Here is a 20,032-nt window from a genome sequence, read left to right as displayed (position 1 = left end):
AATGGTTCCGCTCCAGGGGGAGAGAAACATAGACAGGGAGAGAGCTAGATGCAGGGACAGGCAGGCGGGGAATACACTTGTATAACTGCTGCTGTTGAGGAGGTCAAAAGCTAGGGGTCTTCTTATTTATGGGCACAGGCACAGGCACATTTTCTGATGTTCTGTTAAATGTCCGCAATGACACATTGAGGACACCCACTACATTTTTGTTTCTGTTTGTCAGAGAAGGGCATTAGTAGGGCTCGGCAAATCAGATCTACATATGTACATATTTCCATCATCATATGTACAGACATACAAACATATAAACTTGTACATGAGATTGTAGATAAGCTAAAAACTGTAGACGAAACCTAATCTGACTGCAATTTGCACACAATAATTGTAAACAAGCAAAAGGGAATGGGAAAAAAGCAAAACTTAGAGTGGAACATTATGGGTAGCCGCCGAGTGGATACCTATTACTTTTATGCAAGCAAAACAAGGCACTGCGGTAACAATCACTCGTTATCTTTCGTCTCTACATATACAGCGAAGCACCGGCAAACGGTACAAGCTCAAACAGAGAATGTTCAATCGAACATGTTTGAAGCCTTGCATGCACGATCGTGCAGGTTCGATCTCTCTTAATGCAGTTCTTTGACACTCACTAACATGCTTCCCCTAGTATTCTACGAAAGGGTACATAAGTGTACAGTTCATCTCTGAAAACATATACATATGTATGTATGTACATACACAGCTATTCAATTATATTCCTATCGCGCACACCCACTTCCACCCACCTATGGCTACCACTATACCCTTTCCACGTGGTAGTGCTGCAATCTTTTCGTTATTCATACACAATAAACATAAACAACGAAACAGCTGTTTTAGAGTGGGAGAGTTGATAACATTTGACCGCTAGTTCTCAGGGAGGCAAGTCGATTAGTCTATTATCGCCTGCACCGACGTAGGTGACCCGCCCAGAGCCCCCGAGCGCGATAATATTTAATTCGTTTTCTGTCGTCCAAATCAGTTCCAAGTCAACTTTCAAGGCGTACGGTTGAGGATTTCATAGAACTACTACAATGGCAAAGGATAATCTGACAGCAGTGCTGCATGGCATTGAGGATATGCGTTTGGTGAGCATTTGGAAATACGAAAATTACAGAATTTCTATAACTCTCCGTTTGATTACCAGGAACAACGTCCCATTCCAGTGATAGCCGATGATGGTAAGTGCTAGAGAAAATACAGATAATAGCATTTACTCATTGAACTTGAATTCTCCTTGGATGTGCTTCAGAGGTGCTGCTTGCTATGGATAGTGTGGGCATTTGTGGCTCCGATGTGCACTACCTCAAAGAAGGACGTATTGGCGACTTTATACTGACCAAACCCATGGTCATAGGACATGAGGCGGCCGGTGTTGTGGCCAAATTGGGCAAGAAGGTGACAAACCTCAAAGTGGGCGATCGTGTGGCCATCGAGCCGGGTGTACCCTGCCGCTACTGTGATCTCTGCAAACAGGGAAAGTACAGTCTCTGCGCGGACATGGTGTTCTGTGCCACTCCACCGTACGATGGAAATCTCACGAGGTACTACAAACATGCCGCAGATTTTTGCTTCAAGCTGCCTGATCATGTGTCCATGGAGGAGGGTGCACTCCTTGAGCCCCTCTCAGTGGGTGTCCATGCCTGTCGTCGTGCTGGCGTAGGCCTCGGCTCTCGTGTCCTCATCCTGGGAGCTGGCCCAATTGGTTTGGTCACTCTGCTGGTAGGTTAACCGAGGAATAACTTCTAGCATGGAAAGCCTAACATTTCCAATTTTTAGGTTGCTCAATCCATGGGAGCCTCAGAGATTCTCATTACGGACTTGGTTCAGCAGCGTCTGGATGTGGCCAAGGAGCTGGGCGCCACACACACCCTGCTGCTGAAGAGGGATCAAAGTGCCGAGGAGGTGGCCGAGATTGTACGCCGTACAATGACGGCACAACCGGACAAGTCCATTGATTGCTGTGGAGCCGAGAGCAGTGCCAGGTTGGCCATTTTTGTGAGTGACTCATAGCCTTTTTTGGGAGTCAAATAACTCAGTTTTGACATACTCATTTCAGGCTACTGTGTCCGGAGGAGTTGTGGTGGTTGTGGGCATGGGGGCCCCGGAAGTGAAGCTACCCTTGATCAATGCTTTGGCCCGTGAGGTGGACATTCGTGGTGTCTTTCGCTACTGCAATGAGTGAGAAATGAATATAAAAATCCATAAACAAAAATATTCTTCAACCATTCTGTCCTCCAGCTATGCCGCTGCCTTGGCTCTGGTGGCCTCTGGCAAGGTCAATGTCAAGCGTCTGGTGACCCATCATTTTGACATCAAGGACACGGACAAGGCTTTTGAGACCTCCCGCAAGGGTTTGGGTGGAGCCATCAAAGTGATGATTCATGTCCAGCCCAGGAACACAAACAATCCTGTGAAATTCTAGATTTTTTACCTCTGTACATAGGTTTCCTTTTCTTAGTCAGTAAACAGTTGAATTTGATTCAAAAACAAATATTTTATTTACACAAAAACTGGAGACAGAGTCGACAGTCATGCAATATTCATTTTTCGACTGAAAATTACCGGCAAAATCTAAATTTTAAAGGATTTACACAACACGCTGAAAGCAGAGCAAAACCAAAATGATCGGTAGAATACCAATCTGCCGTAGACCCATTCACTATTTGGGATTCCTGCGTCCTTTTCTGAGATCCGCTCAGATATCGCCCATCGCGGAGCGTCGCCTTAAACATGGAATGGAGGACTCCGGAGAGGAGTCATTGGCCAAGGCCCGCACTCGCCTGCGACAGGTGAAAAGTATTAAAGTGCGACAGGGATTTTGTAAGAAAGAAAACCCAGCCAGGGATGGTGCAGCGACTAGCGGCCTGATGACAGAAAACGTGGGGCATGCGAAGGAGGAATCAATGAGTGAGGCAAAGGATGAATTGACGAGTGAGGCAAAGAATGATTCTATGTGTGAGGAAACAAAGGTGTCCTTGAGTGATTCGAAGAATGAACCCATTAGTGAAACTAACGACGCACCTCAAAGTGATGCCAAAGACGAACCCTTCACCACCGAGATCCCCCAAGAGCGTAGGCAGGAGTCTCCCTTCGAGTGCAGGCCGGAGCTTCCTATGAAGGGGCAGCCGGCCACTCCCACACAACCATTACCAGCCGTGGTAAATCCCAAGAATCCCTATCCCGTAGTGACATGTCAACAGGATCACGATGCTGCTCCATCGAGCTCTGAAGAACCCGAAGGTAAAGTGAAGATATCTGGCAAGATCAACTTTAAGGATAGCTCTCAGTTGGACACCAAAGCATTGAATATTCTCTCAAATGAAGCACCGTCAACGAAAGGAGAGTCCATGAATGTTTGGGCACAGTCCTATGCCTCTGACGTCATGGACCCCGCGAAGAAGAACTCCAACGTGGACTCAGCCGCCAAGGAAGCCAAAACGCAGATCATTTTGGAATTTGAAACACGAGACTCAACAACAGAAGGAAAGAATAGTCCAAGCTCTGAGAAACCGAATGAGATTGTAGAGGGAAAGCAGCAGAAGACCGAGGAGCTATATCCAACGACCCCAAAAGGATACGAGATTGGCTGTGTGATAGATGTTAGTGACAGAATCCAGAGTTCCAGAGATTTGGCAGGGAAGGCAGAACAAGCAGTGGAAACCAATGTCCATGAAGCTAAAAATCTTGAAGATAAGATCCGGAAATCCTCCACAGGAGTTAACGAAGAAAAACCTGCGAAAGCCATCGAAGAAGTGGAAGAAACGAAAAATAGCACAGAGATCGAGATCAAATCTCCAACCAATAGCTTACCCATAAGGATCGTAAGGAATGAGGATGATTCACCTGTTGATCCCCCGCCAATTATTACCCGAATACCATCATCGGAGCTTAAGTCGGATAAGGATGCACCGCCAGAAGAGTCCTCTTCTTCGAAATACAAAAGAAATCTAGAGTTTATACAGACCGAACCGGTGTTTACCAGCGATGGGGAAATGAAATTGGTGGTACCCACATCGGTGGACTTGAGTCCCGAGAAATCTATGAAGAAAGCAACAGAAATGAAACCGGAAATTGAAGAACTTCAATCGAAGACAAACGAACTGCAAGCGGAGATGAAAGAACTTCAATTGGAGGCAACAGAACAGAAATTGGAGGCAACAGAACAGAAATCGGAGGCAGCTGCAAATGAATTAAAGTCAAAAGAACTGCAATCGGAGAAAAAAGAACTTCATTCAGAAGCAACAGAACAGAAATCGGAGGCAGCTACAAATGAATCAAAATCAAATGAACTCCAATCGGAGATGAAAGAACTTCAATCAAAGGCAACAGAACAGAAATCAGAGTCTACAGAAGCTGTTTCCGCGTCCCAGATGGCTTCCCAAAATACTCCCAAGTCCGCTGCAGAAATAATCTCCATGCTGGAGCTCAAACAAAAAGCCATGAAATCCATGTCCCATGGCAGCACACTGGCTGATACGCGAATCAAATCCACATCCCAGATAGTGGCGACATTTGGCTTGAGACCCGAGCCTGGTCAAGGATTTAGGGCCAAAGGAATGCTTAACAATACCGAGCTGGACAGACACGCTGATGAATATTTTGCGAAGATCAACGAACACGAGACGTCACAATTGAAAAAAAAAATGGAACCAGAGAGTAAAATCGAATCAGAAACCTCAAAATTGGCGAATATAATGGAACCTGAAAGCTCCCAATTCCCGAAAACAATTGAAGCTGAAAACTCCCAGTTAGATAATAAAATGGATGCAGAAACCTTCCTACCGGAAACTAAAGTGGGACAAGTAGAGACCCCAGAGGAATCCAACAGAAAAGCTGAAGAATATTTTGAAAATATTGCCGAACTAGAGATCTCGCAACTGGATAGACAAATGGAAGAATCGAAGTCCTCCACGTTTGAGGAATTATCCGCCATCTCAAAGGCTGATGAAAGCTCAGAATTGGAGACAAAAGTAGAAGAAGTGCAGAACCCAAACGAACCCAAGGAGTACACCACGTTCAAGGCCATGGTGAAGGAGAGAAAAGCTGAGGAATACTTTGCCAAAATAAACGAAGCAGAAATCTCACAGCTTGACGGCAAAATAGAGCCTGAAAGCTCACAGTTGGACGGGAAAATGGAAACCAAAACACAACAGGAATCAAAGACTTTCGAGGTTATGTCCACAGGGGGGAAAAAGGAGCAAACAGGCGACACCGTCTTAAAGGAGACGTCAAAGGAAATTAATCCAGACGATGACATAGACGACAAGAAAGTTGAGGACAAAAAGGAGCTGCCATCGGATAGACCTCTCTTTGTGCCTGCTGACGACAAGGATAGGCTAATAGAAAAAAGTGCACTGACAGGAGGAGATCTCTACAAGCCCCAATCGGAGGATCCTATGTCCGATGATTATGATTATGATTCAAAGTCCACCACAGATAAAACCGAAACGAAGGAGAAACCAAGAAGTAAACCCAAGCTGGAGGATGGAGAGCTAGATGTCAAGCTGTTGGTTCCGGACGAAACCACCAAGACTGCCAGCGGGATTCCTGAGACGACTGCAGCACCAGCGAAACAGAACTTTGTTCAATTTATTTTTGGGAAGATATTTCGCCAAGGAAAGAAGACCCCACCAACAGACAGAACAATGTCCACCGATTGCCAGAGGCGAGACCTGAACACAAGCTCTACTCTGCTTTACCCTGAGCATGATGACATACTTGACGATCCGCACAGTCCAGAAGTGGACAAGGTAATCAATCCAGACGATAAGGATTTCATTTCGCCAGATCTTGAAAGACAGGGTCTGGGGGCCAGAACAATACACGAGGAACGCTATGATCAACCCCAGGCCATGAAGAAGGACAATCCGGTGGGTGTTTGGTCAATCATCAAATTAAAGGCTCCTTTGAATACTCAGCCATCAAAGAAGATGAGCATGGCCATGCCCATGTTGCGGTTTGCCAGCGATGACAAAGGTTCCCTCAAGATACGCAGCGGTTCCCCCCAATGCAAAAACCAGGAGAAGACAACCCATGAAGAGCTAAGGGAAAAGAAGGAGAATCAAGAAAATAAATCGAAAAAGATGGACCAACTCAAAAAGGAGCCCAAAGATGATGATTGCAAGCGCAGCTTCAGCAGCTATTTTGAAGGATTCACCAAAATGTTTTGGGTAAGTAAATCAGAGATCATTGACAGATCCCCAAGGAAAAAATACTTTTAAAGGGTAGCACAACTTTCGCCATACAGAATGTATTCAATGTCACATCGAGGTGACAAACACAGCTGCACTTACTCGTAGATTAGGTCTCACTCTACGTAAAGTGGAAAATATTTAGCGTCAATTAAAAGTTTATGCCACCCCGCACTGATAAGCCAAAACTTTTGATAGTAGTAGCAGAGCGCCTACGCGTTGAGAGAATGGGAATGTTTAGTGGTATAAATATAATCACTTGGGCTGGGTTATTTGTAGGTCAGGAAACAAATCAAATTTCCAACTAATGGGCAAACAGTCTTCTAGCATTTCAGCTGCAGACCCAAGCAAAAAGGACAAATAGAAGAGGAGAATGCAGTAGAGGCTTCCCAACCAAATTGGAGCTATTTGACAAGAGGACTTAAAATCAAATTACAATTATTTCTTATACAAAATTAAATTATATACAAATTATGCTTACAAGTAATTAAAAAGAAAATATGAACATTTGTGCATGGGCATTTGAAACTTTTATTAATCAAATTGGGCTCCTTTTTTTCACTTACATTTCTGATGAACTTCGATTAATCTGCAATTAATTTCCTATTAAATATGTATCTACAATTTATACCATTCGTGCCTACGGTAGAACCGCCTATTGGGTTTGTTTATACCACAAAAATGTTTTCAAAAATTCTGGATAAATAGCAGGCTACTCCTTTTTGATTCCCCAATTCTATACCTTTTTACTATAAGCACGACAGTTCACATCGAATGCTCGATAGGCTCGTTTCTAAATGTTTCGGTTTTTGTTTTAAATTTTTTTACGCAATGTCTTAGGGTTTGCAGTTCCAAATGAAGCTCTGCATTCCTTATCACCTAATTGCACGTACTCTTTGATCATTGAAAATTCGTTGTAAAATTAGAAACAATTTCACGTTTTAAGATGCTGAAAAGAACGGCATTGGCCTTGGGCAGAAGTGTGCAGGAATGCCTTCGGGCATGCAGAATCGCGGTTCAGCCAATCACCACCTTCCGCAGCAGCTGCAATTATAACGAGGATCACGGACATAACAATTCGGACAAGTGTCTTCTGCAATCGGTATTCAAAAGACGGAACACAGGTGAGTACAGGACATTAATACGCTTTAAGGATCGGCTATATCACCCATGATACACGTACATAGATGTTACACTGGACACGGATGGCGCACGCTTGTGTGGCTGTAGGACCGACAACTTGTTTCTTAAGAATTATATGGTCATGGCTTATGTGGCCGCTTGTATGGGCGCCGAGAAAGTGCAGTTTGGACGGCATCCCGTCTACAATCAACCGATCAAAAACGATCAATTTCCTTTCAGTTCCGGGCCCTTGTGCCACCATTCGGCTTTTCAAGTCATCGGTAGAAGTGTTCATACCCAGAGATCGGTGCCGATTTCATTGAATATTCATGCAAAACCATCAAGAATCATTATTCCTAAGACAAAGGAGGATAATTCAGTCATAGTGATCAGGGAGGTGAAGCCATTCAAGAACTATAGTTCCCCAGCTCTGGACAAGGATTTCATTTACCATCGGGATCTGCAGAAGGCCAATAAGATACAGAAGGATGCCAAAACAAGTAAGAAAGAACCCGATGATAAAGGGGACTTTCAAACCATTTGGATAAATGCACAATTCAAACGCCAAAAAGTGACCATGGCAAAATGTGGCAGCGAAGACAAGAAGGGAGCGCAGAAAAGCGGCAAAGAATGCAATAAAAACGATAAAAAGGAGAAAAAGAAGGAATCCATTGACGACATATGTAAGATAAGAAACGATTGCTCGAAAATGGCTAAGAAAATCAGGGCCGAAATGTTCCTCAAAATGTGCCAGGCACGGGCCGAGAAGGTAAAGTGTGCTGGAAAGAATACAGATGATGTTAAGGAAGAACTTCGAAAGAAATGCAAAAAAGTGGTGGAAGCTTTAAAGAGCAAAAAGAAGGCCGAAGAAGAAAAGTGCAAGAAAATGGCCGAAGAAGCAAAGAGGAAGAAAGGTGGACAGAAAGAATACTTCAAGCAGCTGGCCGAAAAGTCAAAGTGCGAGAAGGAAAAACTCCAAAGCCAAGCGGCAGAGTTGAGGGCCATGCAGAAGGCCTGCCAGGAATTAGCCGACAAGATCAAATGCGCCAAGGAAGCCAAGAGAAAGGAGCTGATACAAGCCTGCCAGGCGCTGGTCGAAAAGGATCGATGCGAGCAATGGGCCAAAGAAAAGCAGCAGCAGCAGAGAGCCGAAAGCAAGGCAGGTGGCGACTCCTGTAAACAAATCAAAAACGGCGGCAGTCCCAAAAGCAAAGCCAATCTCGAAGCAGAGCAATATCTAAGGGAGCAATGCAAGAGATTGGCTGAACAGAACAGATGCATGAAAATCCGGGAAAGGTACAAGCTGGAAAGAAGAGCAGCTGAGCTGAAGAAAAAATGCGAGCTAGTGGCCCGAGAGAAGAAATGGAGAAACCTGGTGAAACAGAGGAAGGCCAAGAAACAAGCGGAACTGGAGAAATGCAAAAAGTACAAAAACACTCGAAGTAGGAATGCAAATCGAAGTTCGCCACGAAACGAGTGGCCCAAGAGAACACGAGCCAAGAACTGAAGGAAATTTGGCATGTGAAGAATGTTCCATACAATACAATAATAATGTCTACCTGATTCTCTGAGTGCAAAAGAGAGCATTAAATGGAACGTTCCTCGTTTTTGGATTTTAAAATAATATATGCGTTTTATTACGAGAGTCGTCGTAGGAGTTTTAGTTAGCTTTGAGTTCCAGGCACTATTTGCTGAGAGTAGAACTGAATTGCTGAGCAGCGTAATTGACAGAATTTTGTGCGCTTGTATAACGTGTACAATATATAGGGGGGTTGGCGGATTGCTGCTTTCGCTTTGGACGGAAAGCTATTATCAAATAAATGCAAGCCGAACGAACAATCAAAGAAATCGACGAAACTAAATCAAAAGTCGAGTAGAGCACACTTGAATATCATTCCTGGGGTCATAGTCCGAGATTGGTTTTTAGTGATTCACTGGCGGCGCTGTGGCATTGTTGAACTGAAATGTTGGATAGCGTGGGGCAAAGCCTCCCTCGCCGCTCATCTGCGTGTGTTCCGAATCATCGCGTCCGGCAATGGTGGGCGCTCGATACTGTGTCTCCACAAACTGCGGTGGCGCTGTAGCAAAATATAAATTACCACCAATTAAATCACATTTTATTGTGGAAAATCTCAGTACTCACGTATATTGGGGTAAAGACCACCACCGCCTCCAGTGCTATCGGCGACATTCCAGCCCAGGGCCCCACCCATGGCACCATCCGAAGCGGGTGGACTGGCTGGACTCACCGGCTGTGTGGGCGCCAGTGAGGGATCCTCCGATTGGGTAGCCCGCACATCTGTATATTGAACGGGCGGCTTCATGCCAGCCAGCGGAATGGTCCCCAAAGTGATGGGCACTTTGCCCGTAAGATTTCTATGAGCACCGCTGACCTCGCAGGTCACATGCAGGTCATAGTCCAATGCAATAACCCCACAGTTGGATAGATTGGTTGGCGGCAGTGCGGGTATCTCCATCTGCTGCGTAAACGTGTGAGAGTCCCCGCCATTCACTGGGCCAATGCTGAGATTCGAAATGATCACCTTCGATTCGCGCTTCTCGCTGCGCGGCTGGCTCGTATGGAAGGTGACCAGCTTGCGGAGCTCAAACTTCACGGCACTGAGATTCACGTTGCTGGCGTTGTCCACCTCGCACGTAATGGGCAAGATCTGACCCGAAACATAGCCAGTTTGCGGTATGCTCGTGATCACGGACAATGGACCCGAGGCACAGCAGAAGCAGCAGAAGGACTTCTCCAGCTCCAGCTTAAAGGGATCCTTGACACGTGGATTGAGATTCAAGTCCACCGGGGCTATGACCGTAAAGGCCATTTTCATGTCCTGATCGAATTTCCATGGTCGATCCAGCGTCACCTTGATGGTATAGCGCACATGTCCGAATTCCCCCTCGAACGACGAGGGCAGAGTAGGCGGCAAGGCGCAAGTAAAGGGATAGGTGTGGGTACCCGGCGGCAGCTCCGTCTCAGAGCCTGAAAAGTTGTGCCATTAGAGAGGGAATATTTTGGTAGATGTCCATGGAATACTCACTGTTCTTGCCGCCCAGCAGATAGTATTGGATTTTAAAATACTCCTCATGCCCCTTCAGTGTTGTGATTTCGTTCTCGGTCTTGCCCTCGCTGGTGGTCACATTACGCTCCTCATTCCACTCCGTATTGGCCTCGCCCAAGAATCGTATTATGATGCCTGCAGAGAAAAAGTGTTTGCTGTGAATGACAATTTACTGCGGTCTACCCCAACCCTCTGTAAAATTAGCTATAAATAATATAAAAGCTACTGCGTCTCTGCTACGCTCTCGCTGACGACTCTCGCTCTTGGCATACCCAACAGATGACATCATCGCTAGGCAGCAGCATCGTTCCAATGTGTTTGCTAACCTCAATCAAAGGTTTTGGGTGTTTGTAATGGAACGCATACGCTACATATACATTCTGTATTTATTGTGTTCACACTTGTGCCTATAAATAGTTTTGTTATCTCTCAAATTGGAAGTGCACACAAAGGGGGAGAAAGTGCATTTCTTTGGTAGGTTCAACAACCGCGAGCAACTGCGAAAAACAGACCCCCAACTAGGAGGAGGGTGTTGGGTGGTTTCATGACCGACACCCGGCTTTTGGGGTGCAGGACTATCCCATTCTAAGACGCACAAAGAAAACGGCCTGCATATAGTATACATTTTTTTATGTTAGGCTGTCGTCACTCTGATGAGTAAGAAACCGCAACCTCTCAGCTGATGTGAATAATTAGTACATACTCCCCTCTCCACAAGACCCACACTCAACATTTCAATTTTGACATCACTCACCTCGAACCTTCTTGGGCGAGTCAAATGTGAATTTTGCCTGGCCATTCACCGTCTGGCCGGCATAGTACGTGTTCCAGGGATTGTCCAATTCCACTTCACAACCTTTGAGACCCATGTTGGAGATTCAATGTTAACTGCACTAACAAATAAACGACAATTTCCCTAAAGTTGTTTTGAACGGTCTATTCTGTGTGCACACAGCACACCAGCGATGGATTTCAATTTTGTCGCTGAAATTAATGTTTGGTACGAGCTAATTTGTTCTTTTTCGAAGAATTTATAGATATTATTATAATTCCTTAGCGATGGGTAGTTTACTCGTCTTGTTGTGTTTTTATATTAAAGGTTATATGCGATGCGTTATCGATATTATCTTTGTTATCACAAATGTTACTTGCGACTACTGTGTGCCTATCAAAGCACTGTCGCTAAGCTTTTAGCGTATTTAGGAACCATGGGCTTAAAGCCCCGTTTCTGCTGTCCGTTAGGATGGCGACACGAGAAAAACCGCGCGAGATAGCATGGTCCAAGGCCTTATCAATTGCAAGCAACTCGGCGGACAGAGATGATAAGGTTTTGTGCGTGAAAAAGCTATGTGTCTGTTAGCTACTGATCCATCAGTGTAGTAGATCCTCCCCTTGTTCGTCCCTTGTTACCTGCTTGCCTTGCGGTCACATGCCAAAGAGAGGATTAGGTCAGCGGAGAGAGTAAGATACTCTCTCCTCTCTCTCTTCTCATTTTTGCGTCCCAATTAGAGGTGGAGAACTATCGATGACACATCGGTAGTTCCTCATTTTTGCGGTTCGATATCGAGCATTATTGTGATTCCCGGCTATCGGCTGCAGTCCATCTCTATAACAGTACCAAGAGGAAGAGGACCTAGGGTTGTCAAATATATAAAAAATATCATATAATATATTTTGCTTGGGAAAAATATCAAAATATTATTTTGCTTGTATATATTTGCTAAAATTCAATTCCATGCGCATCGGAAATAAACCATAAAGAAAACAGAAACCTTACGTATGTTTTTAACATCTTTAATCCTTATTCCACTTTTCTGTGTTTTGACTTATTCAACTATTCTTCGCTTAACATATGTAATTAATTCTTTTGAGTAAGTGTTTATGGTTTTTGGTTCAAAACACCCACAGACTTTTTCACTGTATAAAAATCCTCCAGATCATATTTCCATCTCGCTCACCTAAAACCTGACAAAAACCAACAATGCTGAATAAATTGCCCTTTCCTATTTTTCTATAAAACTCTGAGAAAAATTATTTTACGGAGGTGGTAGTTGGGACCAACGCACTAACACACACATGCGGTGTCCGTGTAAAGTCGAGAAAACCCCAGTTTCATGAGCTAAACGAATAGGGACGTGTGAGACGCTTCATACATTCACTTGTATCAGTGTTATATCACAGCAATCTTGGATAAAAATTCAGTGGCTCTAGCTCTTATAGTCTCTGAGCCAGACTGCCAGACGGACAGACAGACATGGCCATATCGACTCGGCTATTGATGCTGATCGATACCACTAACCACAGATTATATATTCTTTATGGCGTCAGAAACATTTCCTTCTGTGCGTTGCATACATCCACTTTTGTGCACAAATACAATATACCCCATATATTTATTTAGATCCTGTTGTTAGTTACCGAACTTAAAATATAAAAAAAAAATATCGCAAAAACATATCGGTATATTGATATTTTGAAATATATTTGACAACCCTAAGAGGACCCTTTGCGAAAATTTTTTGTCTGCCTTTTTTAACAAGATAATTTAAAGTAGCTATAGCATTGCATTAAATGTCGCTGTTTCGCAAGCCGAAGAAAATACAGCGGCGCGTGTTCTCCAGCGGTGTGGACGATGACAATGACGGGGCCACGTTGGACTTGGACGCCGAGATGGAGTCGGCACCGCCGCCGCCGATATTATCCGGCAAACGCGACAAGGAAAAAGTGAAGAAAACCATCAAAACGAATGATGACAACAAGCCAAAAGCTTTGCTTAGCTTTGCCGACGATGGTGAGATCGAAAATTTATCCAACCCCAAGTGGTTCCAATTGTTACGATTCATTGATTTTGCAGAGGATGATGGGGAGGTCTTTCAAGTGCGGAAATCGTCGAATAGCAAGAAAATAATGCGCTTGATGGACAAGGAGCGGCGCAAGAAGAAGCGCGAGGAGCGAACGGAGCACGGTAGCACGGAAAATGGTAGTACACAGCATTTAGAGTCGTCCAGTGCCACGGGTGCTTCGGGTGCTACAAATTCTAGTAGATATAAAAACGCGAGCAGCGATCAGAGTAAAAGTAAAAAAAGTGATAATCATATGATCCAAACCGAAATACGCACAGACGACTTTGTGGTAAGGTTATTATTATTCAATTTTTCTCTCACCATTAAAAACCGAAAAATTTCAACTCAACAAATGATTTGATAATGATAGAATTACAATAATTAAGAGCAACTACTTATATGAAAACCTTTGAGCGATGAAGGCGATTGTGTTGTTGATTTAAGCTATATTTGCAGCCAACATATAACCATAAGTTGCTGTTGTAGTCGATCCATTTCTAAGCTTATATTATAATCGCATGAACCCACTTTAATATGCCGCATGAATGTTCTCTTACTTCTTACTCCATCATGCACCCTTTCCGAGTCTATCCATTAATATTTATTGTACTCTTTGTTCCCTTAGCTCGTGGTTAAGAAATCAGAGACCCCCGAGGCTGTTCTGAATGGTCGGGCGGCCCTCTGTGCCGGGCGTGATGATATGAGCGACGATGGAGGCGATCCATCGGACGATGGGGGCCATAGCAAGGAGCATCATCGCTTCTCCAAGCCGGAGGCATTGAAGCAAATGCTGGAGAGTGGCTCCATTCCAGATGCGGCAATGATACATGCCGCTCGCAAACGACGACAGCGAGCCAGAGAACAGGGTATGAATTGGGTGGATACTGTATGCTTTCCATGACCTTTCCTAATACTTTTCTTGGATTTCCTTTAGGTGCCGGTGATTATATACCCATTGAGGAGAGCAAAGAGCAACCCAAACTGAGCACCCGCCTGCCCAACGAGGATGTCGAGGGCGATCAGTCGGACGATGAGGAGCGTGTGGACATGAGCGACATAACCGGTCGCAAGGAACGTGAAGAGCGTCGCGAGCAGTTCTATGCCGTCGAGAATGATTGTATGTAGAGTGTGGGCCAGTCCCCCAAAATATTGTGGCCAGAGCTGACCGCAGCTGCACGTCACTCAGATGCCGCAGATACCTATGGTTTGTGCCCAATCAATTATCTAATCTTTGTTCACTCTACTTCAGCGACCGATGAAGACTCTGACCGCGAGATGAACGAGTGGGAGAACCAGCAGATCCGCAAGGGCGTCACCGGTGCCCAGCTAGTCCATGCCCAGCACGAAACTGTGCTCTCACGCTTCATGATCAAACCGGCGGCGCCCAGCGGTGCTCTAGCCCTGGAAGACGCCGACCTAGTGGCCCCACAGTCCACCTCCACGCTGCTGGAACAAGCCTATGCGAAGAATGCCCTCGATCGCAGCCATCTGGCCTCAGCCATGCGCAGCTCTGCCGCAAAGCCCAAAAAGGAAAAACCCAAGGCCACAGCACTGCGCACACCCCAGGAGATATTCACTGCCATTCAGTCACGCCTTGCGGAGATTAAAGAACGCTCGGCGGATCACTCGGCCACCATGGCCAGAGTCAGCTTGGAGCTGAAGGAACTAAAGCTGCAGCAGCAGGAGTGCCAGAAGAATGCTCCAACGGCGGCAGCCAAGTACAAATTCTATCAGGAGGTCAAGTGCTATGTGAACGATCTGGTGGATTGCCTGGCCGAAAAGAGCCCCGTCATCAACGAGCTGGAAAAACGGGCCCTGCATCAGTCGGGAAAGAATAATCGCTATCTGGTGAATCGCCGGCGACAGGATATCAGAGATCAGGCCAAGGAAATGGCCGAGGCAACAAGTAGGAGTGTTTAATTTCCCTTAAATCGTCTTGGGTTTCATTGTGTTTTTCCTTTTGCCAGAACCTATTTCCGCTGCTGCCCGTCGCACACCGGAATACGAAGAACAAGTGCGCCGCGCAGCCGAGCGGGAGGGACGAAGGACACGTCGTCGCTGCGAACGTGAACGCAACGATCTCTTGGCCTCCCACTTGGATGGCATGTCCAGCGATGATGAAATAGCCGACCAGCAGCAGGAACAGAGTGTGTCTGCCACTGCGCAAACGCAAAAGGAAGCTGACGAAGCGTTTGAAGATGTCACCGATGAATTCTGCAAAATCGAGCTCATTCTCATGAAGTTCTATGCTTGGCGAAAGACCGACATGTCCTCGTATCTGGATGCGTTTGTTAGCTTGTGTTTGCCCAAACTATTGGCCCCACTAGTGCGCCACGAACTGCTGGTGTGGTCGCCATTGCTGGAGGTGTATGCAGACATAGAGACAATGCGCTGGTATCAGGCTTGCATGCTGTACGCCTGTCAGGCAGATGAAACAATGGAGCAGCTAAAGAACGATCCTGATGTGAATCTAGTGCCATCGCTCATTGATAAGATTGTGCTGCCAAAAGTGACCTGTAAGTACAATTGCTTCCTTTACTGCTAAAAGTAAACCCATTTTGTATATTCTTCTTTTAGCTTTGGTCACGGAATGCTGGGATCCCTTGTCTACCACACAAACACTGCGGCTCGTGGGCTTTATCAATCGCTTGGGTCGTGATTTTCCACTCACTGGAACCAATAAGCAGCTCAAGAAACTCTTTGAATCGATTATGGAACGCATGCGATTGGCATTGGAGAATGATGTGTTTATACCGATATTTCCCAAGCAGTAAGTTAAAACTTTAAGCCGCAAATTAAGGTACTAAACTGTTTATATTTACAGAGTGCAAGAAGCGAAGACTTCATTCTTTCAGCGTCAATTCTGCAGCGGCCTGAAGCTCTTTCGCAACTTTCTCAGCTGGCAGGGCATCCTGGGGGACAAGCTACTACGTGAGCTGGCAATTGGGGGGCTACTAAATCGCTACCTGCTGCTGGCCCTGCGTGTCTGCTCGCCCAATGATGCCATCAACAAGGCCTATATCATAGTAAATACCCTGCCCACGGTTTGGTTGCTGCCCAACAGCGAAACTCTCAAGAATTTGGAACTATTTATAATGTATATAAAACAAACATTGGACAGCTGCGATTCCAGCAATCCAGTTTTTATGTGAGTACATGCAAAGCTTGCCATTTAAAGAGATAACTTTAATATGTATCCCTTTGTTCCTTTAGGCAATCCTGCGAAAAGGCCAAGCAAATGCTAATAAGACTACATAGTTATTAAAGTACACAACATCGCTCACATTTCAAGACACCAAAACGAAAACAATCAAATACTCTCGTTGTAGAAAGGCAATGCAAAGCACAAAACTCTAAACTAAATATTAAAATTTGTATAATTTGTAAGAATTTTTAAACAATTTGTATATAGCCCCTTAAAGAATGAGTGCTCTTGAGCTTGAGCTTAGCAAAGCACCAATAATGAGAAGAAACGCTTGCCTAAAACCTAAAGCCCCTCCTCCAATCGTTTTCCTATAAACATTAAACAAAAACATTCAAAGTGATAAATTGTGGAACTCTGTTTAAGGCTCTTAAACCATTTTTGTAACTTTACTGATTGTATTCAAGGCGACTCGACGACTCTCGTGCATAGCAATAATAAAATATTAAAAAAACAATTTATACAAATTATAAACTATGCAAATTTAACAAAAACTCTCTCTTAGAGACCAAAACCAATTGAAATTTAAGATGTAATCAATGAGGAAGGAAGAGATCTCAATCTGCCTTGGAAACCGAGGCCCGTGTAAAGTTCTGGGCCAGCTCTACCACCTCCGTCTGCATGATCTGCAATTGTTCGTGGGCCATTTTGGAATCGTCACTTTCTGGCGCTGCCTGCAGCACTTGCAATACCAGATCTACAAAGAGAATTTAGAGTTTACAATTATTTGCAAAGTGGCACTATCTATCAAAGACTATAAAAAAAAACCATGATATTGATGCATTGGGCGAACACCGAAAAGCCCTGCCGCATGCAACATCTGTAGAACTTTTCGTATTATAATATGATTAAATACCCACCGTGATAGCGCAACAGCATGTTGTTCTGGGCATCATTTAGAGAGCCACGGATGTGCTGCAGTATGGCAGAGACGAATTTACCAGAGGCGTGCAAAATGCAGCCACTAATTGTGGTAAACAGTATCAGGGCAGCCAAATGCAGCAGCAGAGCTGGCTCTCGGCAGTCGAGCAGCTGTTGCTGCAGCTTCTTTTTGTGATCCGCAATCAGCAGGCGATCCTTCTTCCTGTCCACCTTTTTGATAATCATGCTGCAGGCTTTTAGCACCGATTCGGTGGCCAGCTCAAACTCATCTATGGACTTGTTCAGGGCTTTGTTTTGCTCCAGCAGGGCACTGCGATACTGAGCATCGCACTCTTGGGCCAATTTGATGCGCTGATCCACATTCAAGCTGGTATTCTTCACCGTCAAATTGCATTCACTGGCCACATACAGCGAAAGTTCATTGCAGATGTCATTACCCAGTGATTTGAGCAGATATTTCACCAGCTGCGTCTGAGTGTCGTGGCTAAAGAGCTTCAGACCCTTCTCATACAGCCGAATGTCTATCAACAGCGTATTGATGCGATCCTGGATGGCGGCATGGGTCTGCCGACGATTCGTTTGCGGTGTTGCCTCATACAACTCCTGGGCCTTGGCCAGCGCCGTCTGATTCAATTGACTGTTAAAGATAGATAGAGAAATATAAAGCACCAGCACGTGTAGTCTCACTTTTTGCATACTTTAGATAAAGAGCTGCAATCGATGGGGCCAAGTGCTCCAGGCTCTCTTCCTCTAGACTAGCGTTGATGAGCTTGACAATGTCGGCCGTCTTGACCAAATCCAATGGTTTTACAGTCTTTTTATTGCCACCGCCACCGCTTGCTCCGCGGGCGCCCTGTTGCTGCCCATCGTCTTCGTCATCGGTATCATTGTGGGCTGCTCCACTGCGTCGTTGATGCTTTTTCGTTGACTTTGTTTTGGTTTCACGTCCCTGGGCGCCGCCACCGGCTTTGCCAGAGGAAGCCTTCTTCCTACGCTCATCGCGTTTGTCCACTTTACCATCATCATCCTGGTCCTGGAAGGAGGAGTTACCCTTCTGAGCCAGGCTCTTATCCACAATAAACTGCTGATAGACGCCCGTGTCAATGGCTGCCTTGGCCTGTGCCTCGGCCAGAGCATGGCATGGCTGCACCAGCTGCGTGAGATACGGCTGCGAGAAAACTATAAGGAGAACACACAGAATAAAGCACAAGTCCATTGAATTATTAAAGTATAACCCATACCGATGCTCTCCAGGTACACAAAGTTGCTGGGATTGCTGTGCTTCTGCGCCATAATGGCACTGAAGACTTCCTCGATATCCTCCTCCGAAAGATTGGAAGGCAGAATGGTTGTCAAGTCCAAGTATTGCTTGGTGGCACTGCACTCATTGAGGGCCGTAACGACGGTGAGCTCTACAAGACGAGCGCCGAGGGCTACGCGCTTCAGGAACAAGAACTCCTCGTTGGGAAATTGTTTGCGTATATAGGATTTGGCATCGGAGATGCCAAGCTTGTTGATCGCATCGTATTCCAGGAAGCTGTTCTGCTTGTAGAAGGAGTTCACCCAATCAGCCTGAGTCTTGGCGTAGATGTGCGGCACGTACTGGGCATTGGCCAGTTTCGAGGTCACCTGTCCGGCCGGCGAGATCTCGTCTAGCAGTGAGTGAAAGATCTTCTCCTGAACATTGATCTGCTGCAGAATGACAGCCACATTTGTGGGTCTGGTGATGGCCGCCAGAGCACCGCGTATCTTCGCCTTGCATCGCTGGATGTAGGCTTGCGTGAAAAAGACTCGCGGATTGGTCGCATCTTGGCGGCCCTTGATGATCTTGCCCAGGTGCTTCTCCACCACATCCTGCTGCAGAAACTCCGATGGCAGATCGAATTGAGAGGCCAAATCGGAAATGGATATTTCGCCACGCAACGCAAGCTTCTCGTTGATCTCCTGGGCAATGTGGCTGATGTAGTCCTCATCGATTAGCTGGCCCAACACCAGATGCACCAGAGGGTTCTCAGCCGCAATGCGCTCGGCCAATGTCACAATGCGGGACAGATCCACATTCAATGTCCTGCTGACCTCCACCAGATTGGCCCGGCCTCCATTCGCATACAGCTCGTCTTGGATCTCGCGCTCCAAGTGATCTGGTGTAATGTACTCCTTGCCATCATTGGTGAACACCACCTCCAGCAGCTGCTTCTCCAGCAGCAGCGTCACAATCTCCACGCAATTGCGTTCGGACAGCCTTTCAATGATAAATGTAGGGGGTCGGATCAATGGGAATACTTTAAAATTCACGTACTTACTTCTGCAGTGTCGAGGTAAGCTGTGCTTTTTGAAAGTCCGCCGCCAGGCGCTTTATCTCATCCCAGTCGCTGCCCATTTTAATTGTTAAATTAACTAAATATGGAAATTTAAAGTGAAAAACTTGAAACGTCAACAAAAGTGCACGCAGTGTGACCGCATGCCAATCGATCCACTTATCGAACAAAATACCGATATTTTGGTGTCGTCAATAATTGTAATAAAGTTTGTCAGGGTTGAAACAATTGATTTCTAAGATTTCAGGCGAATATAAAAAATTGTTTTTGAGCGGATTCAACAAGAAAGTGTTGCTCCACACACAAGAACAATACTCCAATATCGGCCGGATATATCGGAGTTGATCCCCAATTATGTTGTGAA

At 45.5% G+C, this 20,032-nt stretch overlaps 6 protein-coding genes across 8 annotated transcripts; 4 read left to right on the top strand and 2 right to left on the bottom strand.

The window, feature by feature from the left end:
- The first annotated feature begins 981 nt into the window (after positions 1-981).
- Positions 982-2,528, top strand: LOC117897153 (sorbitol dehydrogenase). The gene is made up of 6 exons (XM_034805825.1): positions 982-1,127; positions 1,187-1,220; positions 1,292-1,761; positions 1,819-2,037; positions 2,099-2,220; positions 2,281-2,528. Exons 1-6 carry the CDS (start codon positions 1,074-1,076, stop codon positions 2,462-2,464), a joined length of 1,083 nt encoding a protein of 360 aa, XP_034661716.1. The 5' UTR covers positions 982-1,073; the 3' UTR covers positions 2,465-2,528.
- A 4-nt stretch (positions 2,529-2,532) lies between these two features.
- Positions 2,533-6,131, top strand: LOC117898733 (putative leucine-rich repeat-containing protein DDB_G0290503; the record flags this gene model as incomplete). Its single annotated transcript, XM_034808353.1, has 2 exons — positions 2,533-4,196; positions 4,302-6,131. Coding segments are annotated over exons 1-2 (3,363 nt in total), but the record flags the coding sequence as incomplete, so codon positions are not given.
- Positions 6,132-6,985: 854 nt separating this feature from the next.
- On the top strand, positions 6,986-8,979 carry LOC117897213 (axoneme-associated protein mst101(2)-like). The gene is made up of 2 exons (XM_034805922.1): positions 6,986-7,357; positions 7,421-8,979. Exons 1-2 carry the CDS (start codon positions 7,180-7,182, stop codon positions 8,860-8,862), a joined length of 1,620 nt encoding a protein of 539 aa, XP_034661813.1. The 5' UTR covers positions 6,986-7,179; the 3' UTR covers positions 8,863-8,979.
- Positions 8,980-9,067: 88 nt separating this feature from the next.
- Positions 9,068-11,475, bottom strand: LOC117897214 (arrestin domain-containing protein 17). Its single transcript, XM_034805923.1, has 4 exons — positions 11,178-11,475; positions 10,403-10,558; positions 9,499-10,344; positions 9,068-9,433 (listed from the first exon to the last, which is right to left on the bottom strand). Exons 1-4 carry the CDS (start codon positions 11,290-11,292, stop codon positions 9,279-9,281), a joined length of 1,272 nt encoding a protein of 423 aa, XP_034661814.1. The 5' UTR covers positions 11,293-11,475; the 3' UTR covers positions 9,068-9,278.
- A 1,440-nt stretch (positions 11,476-12,915) lies between these two features.
- On the top strand, positions 12,916-16,535 carry LOC117896401 (PAX3- and PAX7-binding protein 1). 3 transcript variants are annotated; one of them, XM_034804712.1, is made up of 9 exons: positions 12,916-13,214; positions 13,278-13,555; positions 13,892-14,132; positions 14,201-14,383; positions 14,516-15,172; positions 15,234-15,782; positions 15,844-16,036; positions 16,091-16,414; positions 16,480-16,535. In XM_034804712.1, exons 1-9 carry the CDS (start codon positions 12,995-12,997, stop codon positions 16,529-16,531), a joined length of 2,697 nt encoding a protein of 898 aa, XP_034660603.1. In that variant the 5' UTR covers positions 12,916-12,994; the 3' UTR covers positions 16,532-16,535. The 3 variants fall into 3 exon arrangements, with proteins under 3 accessions (XP_034660603.1, XP_034660605.1, XP_034660604.1); XM_034804713.1 differs by lacking the exon at positions 12,916-13,214 and having other exon boundaries at positions 13,431-13,560; XM_034804714.1 differs by lacking the exons at positions 14,201-14,383; positions 14,516-15,172; positions 15,234-15,782; ... (1 more) ...; positions 16,091-16,414; positions 16,480-16,535 and having other exon boundaries at positions 13,278-13,560; positions 13,892-14,073.
- A 289-nt stretch (positions 16,536-16,824) lies between these two features.
- On the bottom strand, positions 16,825-19,814 carry LOC117896402 (E3 UFM1-protein ligase 1 homolog). The gene is made up of 5 exons (XM_034804715.1): positions 19,654-19,814; positions 18,592-19,592; positions 18,049-18,529; positions 17,329-17,987; positions 16,825-17,165 (listed from the first exon to the last, which is right to left on the bottom strand). Exons 1-5 carry the CDS (start codon positions 19,728-19,730, stop codon positions 17,026-17,028), a joined length of 2,358 nt encoding a protein of 785 aa, XP_034660606.1. The 5' UTR covers positions 19,731-19,814; the 3' UTR covers positions 16,825-17,025.
- Positions 19,815-20,032: the final 218 nt, after the last annotated feature.

Source organism: Drosophila subobscura, chromosome O, assembly GCF_008121235.1.
Source record: "Drosophila subobscura isolate 14011-0131.10 chromosome O, UCBerk_Dsub_1.0, whole genome shotgun sequence".
Taxonomy (NCBI): domain Eukaryota; kingdom Metazoa; phylum Arthropoda; class Insecta; order Diptera; family Drosophilidae; genus Drosophila; species Drosophila subobscura.
The sequence above is the reverse complement of the archived record's forward strand: the minus strand, read 5'-3'. Positions and strand labels throughout refer to the sequence as shown.

Bases quoted from the DNA above. Each gene is read 5' to 3' on its own strand.
- LOC117896401 (XM_034804712.1), top strand. From the start codon at position 12,995: ATGTCGCTGTTTCGCAAGCCGAAGAAAATACAGCGGCGCGTGTTCTCC. The intron at 13,556-13,891 runs GTAAGGTTATTA...TTGTTCCCTTAG, and splicing joins TACGCACAGACGACTTTGTG to CTCGTGGTTAAGAAATCAGA. The intron at 14,384-14,515 runs GTATGTAGAGTG...ACTCTACTTCAG, and splicing joins CTATGCCGTCGAGAATGATT to CGACCGATGAAGACTCTGAC.
- LOC117897214 (XM_034805923.1), bottom strand. From the start codon at position 11,292: ATGGGTCTCAAAGGTTGTGAAGTGGAATTGGACAATCCCTGGAACACG. The intron at 10,559-11,177 runs GTGAGTGATGTC...TTTTCTCTGCAG, and splicing joins CTCGCCCAAGAAGGTTCGAG to GCATCATAATACGATTCTTG. The intron at 10,345-10,402 runs GTGAGTATTCCA...ACAACTTTTCAG, and splicing joins TCTGCTGGGCGGCAAGAACA to GCTCTGAGACGGAGCTGCCG.
- LOC117897213 (XM_034805922.1), top strand. From the start codon at position 7,180: ATGCTGAAAAGAACGGCATTGGCCTTGGGCAGAAGTGTGCAGGAATGC. The intron at 7,358-7,420 runs GTGAGTACAGGA...ACACGTACATAG, and splicing joins ATTCAAAAGACGGAACACAG to ATGTTACACTGGACACGGAT.
- LOC117897153 (XM_034805825.1), top strand. From the start codon at position 1,074: ATGGCAAAGGATAATCTGACAGCAGTGCTGCATGGCATTGAGGATATG. The intron at 1,762-1,818 runs GTAGGTTAACCG...TCCAATTTTTAG, and splicing joins TTGGTTTGGTCACTCTGCTG to GTTGCTCAATCCATGGGAGC. The intron at 2,038-2,098 runs GTGAGTGACTCA...TACTCATTTCAG, and splicing joins GTGCCAGGTTGGCCATTTTT to GCTACTGTGTCCGGAGGAGT.
- LOC117896402 (XM_034804715.1), bottom strand. From the start codon at position 19,730: ATGGGCAGCGACTGGGATGAGATAAAGCGCCTGGCGGCGGACTTTCAA. The intron at 19,593-19,653 runs GTAAGTACGTGA...TATCATTGAAAG, and splicing joins CTTACCTCGACACTGCAGAA to GCTGTCCGAACGCAATTGCG. The intron at 18,530-18,591 runs GTATGGGTTATA...TTCTCCTTATAG, and splicing joins TGTGTACCTGGAGAGCATCG to TTTTCTCGCAGCCGTATCTC.